Source organism: Habropoda laboriosa, unplaced genomic scaffold (assembly GCF_001263275.1).
Source record: "Habropoda laboriosa isolate 0110345459 unplaced genomic scaffold, ASM126327v1 scaffold440, whole genome shotgun sequence".
NCBI classification, from domain to species: Eukaryota; Metazoa; Arthropoda; class Insecta; order Hymenoptera; family Apidae; genus Habropoda; species Habropoda laboriosa.
The window spans coordinates 583944-595002 of record NW_017100710.1 but is presented as its reverse complement, the minus strand read 5'-3'; the positions used below and the strand labels follow the sequence as shown (position 1 = coordinate 595002).

The window sequence follows — 11059 nt, the reverse complement described above, 5'->3', positions numbered from 1 at the left end:
GAACGCGAAGGTAAAGGGGGTTCGAGAGGGTGGAAATAAAAAGTTCTGCAAATTTGAGTGGTGGTTTTAACGCTGGTCTACGAACTACCCCTGGCTGACCGTCTATAAAACCGCCGGCTCGCCTACGTCAATGCCACCGAAGGCGATTCCCAGCTTCGATCGATTGTAATTAAATGGAAACGCTTTCACCCTCCCGTGCTGGGGCTCCTTACCCGCTCCCGCTCGTCATCGTCTTTTTATCGCGACGCGTTGAATACTACTTCACCTCTTCATGAGGGGATGATCGCGGGGAACTGGTGTCATGCAAGGTCCGCAAGAAAGAGGCTGAGAAGAGAGCGATGTTAATGAGTACTCGGGCTTAATTGCTCGCGCGTTCCCTTACACTCGAACGGATCAGAAGATGCTCCTCCCTTCGTGAATCTCTGTAGCCCGGCTGCGACTGCTTGTACTTCGGCTAACACCGTGGGTGTGACGATAAAGTATCGAGAACAGTTCGTTTGAATATTTCACTTGGACAGCATTGACCCGCGTAATTCCAAGGGACGCGAGAAGAAGGCGATGAAAGGGAAAACCTCAACTTTTTGCGAGGAGGCTCGACAACGCGCCAGGGCTGTTTTTAGGGGGAAAACCCCGAAAAGTGGCGTGCATATGCGGAGGCAGAAGAAGGAGTGGAAGGAAGAATCTTTCTTGCGGATAAGTGTGCGATATACAGGGTGTTTCCAATCTAGTGGTACGGAAAAGAGGGTGGTGACATTTTTCTTCTTGTTCTCTTATTACCTGTTCATATCTGTACAGTTCGATCGTTCAACTTTGGAACATCCTGTACGTAGCTCCCATGAAATAGATTCCATATATAATATCAATAACATTTCGCTACGAATGAAGGAAAAAGAAGGGGGAAAAAAGAGGAGAGAATGTACAGACATGAGACCTTTTCAGACAGGCCGAAAGAGGAGGATCCTTTCACTTTGTGTCGTTCTCCTAAGAGCATTAGAACCGCTTCTCTGGCTCTGCTAGATCGGCAATGATTTCGAAATGGCATTCACGGCTCTCCATTCACAGTAAGCTGTAATACCGCAAATGTGATCGATTGTAAGTGCAGATTCCCGGACGAACTGTGGAAAAAAAAAAGAAAAGAAACGCACCGATGCACTTTCGAGAAAACAGTGTAGCATAGGATGACAGAACTTGTTAAACAATGTTCTCTTTTTACAATGTTTTTGCCTGGTCCAATTCTCTCTTTGCTCTATCAGTGCCGTAGGAAGTTGTTCACACTAGCCCAATAAATCAAATTACAATATATGAGTAAGCAAGTACTTTTGGGATCAGACAAACTCCTATCGGTGTGGGGAGTAGGACAGAGAATAATTCTTCGTTAACAATTTCGAGAAATATTTCTCGCTCGTGGTACCTATGTACATACGTCGCGGAAGAAGTTCACGTGAAAAATCTGCTAGATCGTGCGAAAATCAAGACACACATCCATTCAGAATGATAATATAAATTACAGATGCGAACACGAGAGTGGAATCCATAAATCAGCGAAGTGCAAGGAACCGCGGGGTGAATGAGAATAAAAACGAGTATTTGAACGCAGGTGAATACACATTGAAATCGGACATAAAATCGATGCGTTTACCCTATAGAAGTGGAGGGAGGAAACACCGTGTCCCGAAGGGTTCCCGTGAACGGGAAAAGTGGGGGGAGAGAGAGAGTGAGGGTGGGAAGGGTTGGGTGAAGAGAGTGGTGAGGGGGACGTGATCGCAGCGTCGTCGCCGTATTAGAATTTAAAAGCGTCTCGTTGACGTGACTCCTACCCTTCTGGCTTTCAACGTCGCCGATAACGATCGACATTAATTAAAGTAATCGTCTTAGCGATGGGAGCGCACAGGTTTCGCCGAGAATAAATAATTTATGAAGGCTCGAAGTGAGGTGGCGTTGCGAAGGGCGAACGACGAAGGACAAAAGGGGAAGCCGTTACGGAATACATATTTATTCACCTAACGGGCGTACATTTTTTTGCATAATGTGCGCCAAGTGCATCGACGTTGAAACTACCTAGGAACTGCAGCGAAGAAGGAGAGAACCTCTACGAGGTTCATTGAATATTGAGATTCTAAGAAAATCTTAATGGCTGTTTAATGAATTACCACACGTCGATAAGTATGATCGTTGAATAATTTTAAGTTACGGTACAGGGACTTCGTTTGTCCGAACCTCTAGATGGACAAGTTTTACTCGGATAATTAGAGATTCGCTTGTTTTTCTTCTACTTCACTCTCAGTTACGAGTACATATAGTAACTGACGGTAAAGAAAAACTGATTCGGATAATAACAGTTCTACCGTTATATTCGAATAATGCTTTATCGGAGAGTCTAACTGTTATGACATTCTATGTAAAAAAAAAATAAGAAGAAACTGTTGTGAAATTAGTACAGAAAAGTTATAGCATAAAAATTATTTTCTTCACTTAACCTAGTAATGCTAAAGAAACTTTCACCTTTGTTAATTTGTAAATCAAAATTTTCCATTTGGTTTTTTACGAAATGAACGAGTGAATTTTTTTACGAAAAGTGTACTGATATTCTTATCGGTTGTGCGTTCAATCGAGGAAAATTTTGTCTAACCTTTCACGAGATTTATGGCATAATTAGAATGTTTATTTCTGATACTGTCTGTCACAAACCATTTGATTGTCAAATATCTCCTGTTGCTCGTTCCCGTTTTAGCGAGTTTGAACAGTGTAAATCTTAAATTTACAGTGCAAATTATATCACATACCATACGTTAATTCTTAACATTAATTGAGAGGCTCTTACCAAATTAGTCGTGCAGCCAATGCGTGTAAATACGTAACGTGCTCGAAACTCCTATTTCAGCATTAAATTCCACCGTAGTATTGCATTCCATGAACATTTTCTGCAATATCATAGGACTGATAATATTCGACGTATTCACTGGTACACATCCTATGATCATATTTGAGATTATTTCTCTTGTTTTTTTTTTTTATTTCACCTTTTATACTGGTTCCTTCAGATGATACACATCACTTCAGGTGTACACATCACCATCTTGTTGATCATTAATTACGCGCAAATTCTAACACCAATTGTCACGTGACACTTGAGATATTATTTTTAAAACACTGCGAGCAATACAAATACTTAATCGAAAGAAGTGTACACTTCTCCTACTGAAATATCAGCAATAAACTGATTGTCAACCGTAAAAATGATTAAAACTAACACGTGACCCTCTTAGAGAGTATACTTCCGCCATCTAAGGGTGGAATTATATTATTAAACTGAAAGCAATCGGTAATAAAACATTACTACTATCACAGACGAGGTACAGACACAGTCGACGTATAGGACAGACCTTGCATCACAGACGACGTACACGATAGACCTAGCATCTTATGGGACCTGTTGTCCGGGGCTTCGAGGCCAAGAAGACCCTTACCATTTTCGTGTCACTACCAACGTTACCGATTCTGCATAGAATAAGATTACAACATGAGTAGTGGTTGGAATTAGAATTAAACGTAACTATGAAATTACAAATAAGAAAGTAACGTAATTGAACAGGCAAGGTACAGGATAGACCTTGCACCTAATGTATTTTTGTGTTCAACGTTCTGAAATACCGATCGTGTAAAAAATCAGAGTTTTTGTTATGCCCTCTACGATATAAAGCGGTGAGTTTAGGAATTACATACAATTCAACCATCAAAGATGGTAAAATCGACAGATGCAAAAGATCCTCTTTTATTAAGTTAGGATATAAAGATACATACATATATTGGATTGCGTGAGTAGAATTGTTTACGATCTTCTGACAGCAGTAGCACACGTGCATGTGATGAATTATCTACTAATAAACAATTACGTTACTTTCTTATTTGTAATTTCATAGTTACGTTTAATTCCAATTCCAACCACTACTAATGTTGTAATCTTATTCTATGTAGAATCCGTAACGTTGGTAACGACACGGAAATGGTAAGGGTTTTCTCGGCTCCAAAATCCCAGACAAAAAGTCCCATAAGATGCTAGGTCTATCCTGTACGTCGTTTGTGCCTCCAGCTTCCTACTCCCACCTTGAGTCGATAAAGTAGATCACGTCTACGTAACAATCCGCTACACTGAAAAATTCTCTATCCTTGTCTAACTCTATTACTTTCCTTGTCTGTCTTCCCTATTGCTATCCTCATCATCCCTATTATATTTAATTGATACTTGCAATCAATTTTTAATCGTTTTAACATTATTAGTAATGTAGATAGTAAAATACAGTTTCTGGCTTATTTTCAAGTATTTTAATTATAGAATAATTAGTGTTTCTTGTTAAATAATAATTTCAGGTGTGCCTGATCGACCTCTACAAACAAAAATGATAATCAGCTATAGTAGTGACATCTTGCATAGACCAAATCAAAATATTTCAATTTGTAAACTATATATATAAATAAGCATTAATATTTTTAACTGTTATCATTAGATTTAAAAAAATAGCACACGTGTATGTTGTAATTTCTTTACAGTATTATTGTTCCTTTACCCTTTCAAGTAAATTTATAAAATATAAATTGGAACAAAAATAGCAATGTAAATGTAGCAAAATGTTATGGTTTAATTATCCATAAAAATAAAATAGAATCCGCGAAACTGGTTTGTAAGATAAAATACAACCCTACCTTTCACTACAGTACTGTACAGGTTTTTCACCGACAGCTAGTACAAATCATTCGATACGCTTTCACCGACAACGATTGCATTACCTTGCATTGTATTACTTTATTCATAAGAACTACAGTATTAGGATTTCATTACCATGTCGCTCTGGAAAAAAGTCTTGCAAATTACATTCCATTGGCCTGTAAGACAATTGCATACTTCAAAAGTTCAGTAAGTAATATATATCGAATTTTTAATCAGAAAAAGATTAAGAATGTATATTAAAATTAAAATAATATTTACAACAATATGATTATTTTAGACAAAAAGCTGTCATAATAAATGGTAAACAAATAGCTGATGAGATTCAGAATGAATTAAAAACAACTGTTCATACTTGGATAAGTGACAATAGAAAAAGGCCTAAATTAGTAGCTATAATAGTAGGTAATAATCCAGCTAGTAAAGTATATGTTGCAAGAAAAATGGAAGCTGCAAAATTTATTGGTAAGATGCTAATTAAGTTTACATAGTTATATAGTGTCGATAGCTTTAAATGAAGATAATTTGTGCATTAATTATGTTAATATTAAACAATTTAAAAATAATATATGTATAGATAATATATTTACTTTATTGGTGACTCAGGAATTGAAAATTACACTATTCACTTAGAACAAAATAGATCACAACAAGATCTTATTAAGGAAATTAATAATTTAAACGAAGATGAAACTGTAGATGGAGTTCTTGTACAATTGCCACTAACAAAGCATATGAATGAACACAAAGTATGTCAGGCAATTGCATCAAATAAAGATGTTGATGGTTTCAATTTAGAAAATTTAGGTAGTTTAGCACTAAATAGCAATGGGATTGTTCCTGCTACTGCTTTGGCTGTAAAAGAATTAATAATAAGGAGTAATATAGACACCTTTGGAAAAAATGCAGTGGTAATAGGAAGATCTAAACATGTTGGTTTACCAATTGCATTACTTTTGCATGCTGATAGCAAAGGTATATTATTTAGTAATATAATGTAATATTGTAAACTCTTACTTCAGAATTATTGTGTAGGTGAAACAAGTGCATTGGATATGACTACAACTATATGCCATCGTCATACTCCTCACACTGAATTAGAAAAATTTACAAAATTAGCAGATGTAGTGGTTGCAGCAGCTGGTATACCTGGTCTAATTACTAAAGAAATGATAAAACCTGGAGCATGTATAATTGATGTAGGGATAACAAGAGTAAAAATGGATAACAAGTTCAAATTAGTTGGAGATGTAGACTTTGAAAATGTAAAAGAAATTGCTGGACATATAACTCCAGTGCCAGGAGGTGTAGGCCCTATGACTGTAACAATGTTAATGAAAAATACAATTTTAGCAGCTAAAAGGAATTATGAAAATTCAAAACAATTTGAACTTAATAAAACTGAAGCTCCTATATTAATGGTATAACTTACAATACAATATTAATAACAATATAAACATAGGTGATATATCATTTATTATAGATATTTTTCATGAAAAAAATATATTTTATGATGCTTAATATAGTTAAAAAATTGTAATAATTAAAATGTTTAAAAATGAACCCACAATAATCTACTTAGAAAACAAGTACCAAGTGAATATAAACTAGAGTTGGGACTATCGATTATTAATATGTTATTGATATCTTATTGATATTTAACCATATATCGATAATATCGTTAAGATATCGTTAAGGCGAATAGAGAGAAGAGTCACCGAACTTGACACAAATAGAATGTAGAGATGTGACTATCAATACTGTTATCGGTAGATATCGATAATATCGTAATGTTACCAATAATCATTAAATATTGTAAATTGTATATTATAAATATAAACGTAATACACATATATACATATAATGATTTTTGAATCAATTCATACTTTATTAATGTAGTTTTTTAATCAGTATTACATTCCACACACTTTGCACTTTCTTATCAAAATCTCGGTTAGAAATATATTTATATATCGTTTAGGATCTGATGGTCAATTTTCTATTTAGATTCGCTTGTGCTGTTTCTCATAGTCCTCTTACCAGAATACACCTTTGCCTTCCTCATTCTGTGGCCAGCTCCTTTAGGAACAATATTCATATCCTTAAAGCAACGCAACATCTGGTATAATAATTTTATATACATTACAAAATATACAAAGTATAATATATAAATACGGTAGACGATATTCTTATGTTTTTTATTTTATAGGTATTTAAAATGTAACGTCATTAGTCGGAAATCTGATCCACTCATGTGGTGAAAGAACGAAGGTGTTACAAATTTTTCACGTCTTAAGATTATAGCAATCAAATATTTATCCATTCTAACGATTTCTGTTCTAAGTGAAAGACTATTTTCTAAAGCTGGACAGATTCTATCCGATAGAAGAAATAGACTACAACCAAAACATACAAACATGCTATCTGTAATTAGCTTCAATAAAAACAAACATACTTAAATGTTAAAATTATTATGCATTCCACTCTATACTTCAACCACTTTTGCCTCTATTCGCCTTAACGATATTATCGATATATATCCAATTATCGGTAATATTTCGATATTATCGATATTTATCGATAACGATATCGATAGTCACACCTCTAATATAATCGCGTTTTATAAATTTTTATTGCATTTATTTAGCACTTTTTAATTTGTTAAATATTACAAATTTCACAAGTAACAATTTCAAGTAATTAAGGGTATCCATAATACATTTGCATTCATTACTATTTTATACATGAATTATAAATTTAAATAATATTGCAAGTTAATGAAATATTTAAAAAACCTAATATAATATGTACTATATACACGAATTTAATAAAATTTATACAAAAAAAGGATTCCTGATATTATTAAAAAGATAAGACAGATCAATGAAAGTACTGAAATTATTATTAATCATGTCTACGTGATCTATTTACTTGAACTTTAATATCATAAATGTTTAATAGAAAAAAAATATTCGAACGATGATAAGTAAGGTTATATCTTCTTTTCCTTCATATTACTGAAACTGTACAGAAATAAGTATTAAGGGTGTTTATATTCTTATAATTAAAAATATGTTCTTATCTAATTTCACTTTTCATGTTAAGTCAAGTCATAGATCAGTGTTTTTAATCACTCTAAAGCTTTCAAGGCATAACAACCTGAAATTTTTCACATCCAGCTCGATAAACATGAATCGTCCGAAAGTTTTGATTACTCGATCGGACATTCCAACTGTAGGATTAAATTTACTTAAAGAACAGTACGTATTTTTAAAATATTCCAAAATATATGCTTCAAACACGTTTAATCGTGTTAAATATGTAACACGTTTTTTCATGTTTCATCGCATTGAATTACGCGTATATACGTCTATATATATATATATATTATTAAATTCACTTGCTTCATTCAAGTTTTAAATATTTTGAATAAATATTATATACTGTTTCCTATTTTTAGTTTGTATGATTCATATTGATAAAATTGCTAGTGTTATCAACTTATTTTTTCATTTCGTATTTTAGGTGTGATGTTATTATATGGGAAAAACCTGAACCAATCCCTAGATCTGCATTATTATCAAAAATACAAAATGTAGATGGAGTTTATTGCTTATTGACAGACAAAATAGATGCAGAAGTTTTAGATGCTGCTGGACCACAATTAAAAGTTGTAGCTTCTATGTCAGTTGGTGTTGACCATTTAGATTTACAAGCTTTAAAAAAGAGAAACATTAAAGTTGGTTATACCCCTGGTATTCTAACAGATGCAACAGCTGAATTAACTGTAGCATTATTATTAGCTACCTCCAGAAGACTGATAGAAGCAAACAGAGCTATTTACAAGTATGAAACATAATATATCTTTAATAAATACTAAATTGTATAATTAAACATGTTTCACTTGAAATATAATTCACAGAGGTGAGTGGAAAGCATGGTCACCTACTTGGATGTGTGGTCCTGGATTGTCTGGATCTACTGTTGGAATAGTAGGATTAGGTCGTATTGGTACTCAAGTTGCAAAATGCCTCAAAGGCTTTAATGTTAATAAAATATTATATACAAGTAGAAATGTTAAGCAAGAAGCATCTGAATTTGGAGGGGAAAAAGTAGAACTTGATCTATTGCTGCAAACGAGTGATTTTGTAATTGTTACAACAGCTTTAACCACAGAAACAAGACAAATGTTTAACCAAAGTGCATTTACAAAAATGAAAAAGTCTGCTATATTTATAAACGTTAGTAGAGGAGAAGTTGTTGATCAACCTGCTCTACTAGAAGCTTTAAAAAATGGAACAATCCAAGCTGCTGGTTTAGATGTTATGACTCCTGAACCAATTCCATTAAACAGTGAATTATTAAAATTAAATAACTGTGGTAAGTGTAACAAAGATTATCAATAAAATTTGTTAAATTATTAAAAACTTATCATAAGATTAATGAGTTTTTTGTCTTCTAGTAATATTACCCCACATTGGTAGTGCTGCTATAGAAACGCGAGAGGAAATGTCAAGAATTACTGCTAAAAATATTATTGCAGTCTTGATAGGAAAACCAGCTGAAATGCCAACTCCACTTCAACTATAAATGCCACTTGTATTAAATATTCGAAATTCATTTTTAAAGCAAATATAAATATTTAAATAAAACTAAATTAGCTTTAAACTTACGTTATTATATATGCTCATACCACAATGCTTCATATAAATATAATCAATAACTAAAAATCACATATTAATCTCACTTTTCTTATGTATTTATACGTGTGTGTGTGTGTGTGTGTGTGTGTGTGTGTGTGTGTGTGTGTTTTATCTCAATCAGTGAAATATCTTTTAAGGAAGTGATGTTAGGAAAAAGATGTTTTAACAAAAGTTGTTTGGTATGGAGGGGGACGTTATGTGGTGTAAATATTTTTTTTGTACCAGGTATGATAGGGGAGATTTCAAAGTCAGTTTAATTTTTTTAAATGGAATGCTATATTTTTTTATACATAACATGATAGTGTATGTTAAGACGAGTTCAACGAAGTGCCAACAAAGTCATTTTCTTTCATGGAAGGTCGGAAAATTGCGAAAAACCGGGAGTCGGATCACCACACGTTCCTCACTGTCGCGTCGGCCCGCTAAGCCTATTTCACCTTGTATGCAACTAAACCAAAACAGACACGACTATTAGAGAAATTCTCTTCCTCTGAAGAAGTTACTATCAAGTAAAGCTAGCACATAGTTAAAAACTATAAATTAATTACGTGTATTTATACCTACCAATATGTTCAATTTTGAATTATTGAAAACTTCTTTCTATGGGTATCCCCTCCATATGTCTTCCATTATTGTACTCGTTGAACTCGTATTAACATACACTATCATATTATGTATAAAAAAATGAAACTGACTTTGAAACTTCCCCTTTTATACCAGGTACAAAAAAAATATTTACACCACATAACATCCTCCTCCTCCATACCAAACAACTTTTGTTAAAATATCTTTTTCCTAACGTCACTTCCTTAAAAGATATTTCACTGTATTGAGATAAAACAGACACCCTGTATATATGGAAATGTTCAAAAAATGTATTCTATTTTATGTATTGACTATCATTACAGTGCCTTCACTTTTCTGAAATATCTGATCTTAATGCTTTTAGTAATACTAAACTTTGCTCATATACAGTAAAATGTAATGCTGTTGCTGCAGTAGCTTTTAATTGACTTGGTATCAAACCTTTAAATAATCCTCCCACTCCTTCTTTTTTTAATGTTAATTTTAAACAATGTATAAGTCCCATACATTCAAAAAAAGAACCAAAACCTTGTCTACCATGTTTGAATCCTTGTATCTGCAATCTTTTTCTACTAAGATCAAGAGGATATACTGCAGTTTTAGCTAATAAACCAGCAGCACTGCCGGATATCATAGAATTGTAAAAACTAATGTTGCTTTCATTGTAATATTTTTTATATATATCACTGAAACATCCATAAAATGCAAACTGCAGACCAGTATGTGGTACAATTTGTAATAAAGTTGGTAGTAATCCATAAAAAAAGACCTTTGGAGATTCATGTCTTATAATACAACTGAAAAAATATTTTATAGAATAGAATAATACTAAGAAAAAGTAACTTTAACAACTTTAAACTTGCCTGCAGGAATGAAAAATTCCTTTGTAAATTGAATGGTTACTTGATTGTGCCACTAATCTTGTTCTTATAGTATCAAAAGGAAATGATGTAATTGTAGCTAAAAAACCAGCACCTGAACCCGCTACAAATTGTGTTGAATATTTCCATTCATTTAACAATGAAAAATTATTAAAAGCAGTTATAAG

General features: G+C 33.2%; 4 protein-coding genes across 4 annotated transcripts in view; 2 read left to right on the top strand and 2 right to left on the bottom strand.

Annotated features, from left to right (window-relative positions):
- LOC108576976 overlaps nucleotides 1–4218 on the bottom strand; it is a 67234-nt gene extending 63016 nt beyond the window's left edge. Inside the window, 2 exon segments of the mRNA XM_017940052.1 lie at nucleotides 960–1115; nucleotides 4177–4218. Coding sequence (XP_017795541.1) covers nucleotides 960–1115; nucleotides 4177–4218 — 198 coding nt within the window.
- Nucleotides 4219–4838: 620 nt separating this feature from the next.
- Nucleotides 4839–6150, top strand: LOC108576974 (bifunctional methylenetetrahydrofolate dehydrogenase/cyclohydrolase, mitochondrial). Its single transcript, XM_017940051.1, has 4 exons — nucleotides 4839–4912; nucleotides 5004–5188; nucleotides 5330–5698; nucleotides 5759–6150. The coding sequence occupies exons 1-4, from the start codon at nucleotides 4839–4841 to the stop codon at nucleotides 6148–6150; spliced, it is 1020 nt and encodes a 339-aa protein (XP_017795540.1).
- Nucleotides 6151–7795: 1645 nt separating this feature from the next.
- On the top strand, nucleotides 7796–9313 carry LOC108577013 (glyoxylate reductase/hydroxypyruvate reductase-like). Its single transcript, XM_017940093.1, has 4 exons — nucleotides 7796–7983; nucleotides 8249–8569; nucleotides 8646–9103; nucleotides 9186–9313. The coding sequence occupies exons 1-4, from the start codon at nucleotides 7796–7798 to the stop codon at nucleotides 9311–9313; spliced, it is 1095 nt and encodes a 364-aa protein (XP_017795582.1).
- Nucleotides 9314–10279: 966 nt separating this feature from the next.
- The window catches only part of LOC108577017 (mitochondrial thiamine pyrophosphate carrier-like), a 1362-nt gene continuing 582 nt past the window's right edge, over nucleotides 10280–11059 (bottom strand). The window contains exons 3-4 of the mRNA XM_017940097.1: nucleotides 10875–11059; nucleotides 10280–10808 (exon numbers count right to left, since the gene is read on the bottom strand). Coding sequence (XP_017795586.1) covers nucleotides 10340–10808; nucleotides 10875–11059 — 654 coding nt within the window. The 3' untranslated portion in view covers nucleotides 10280–10339. The remainder of the gene's footprint in view (nucleotides 10809–10874) is intronic.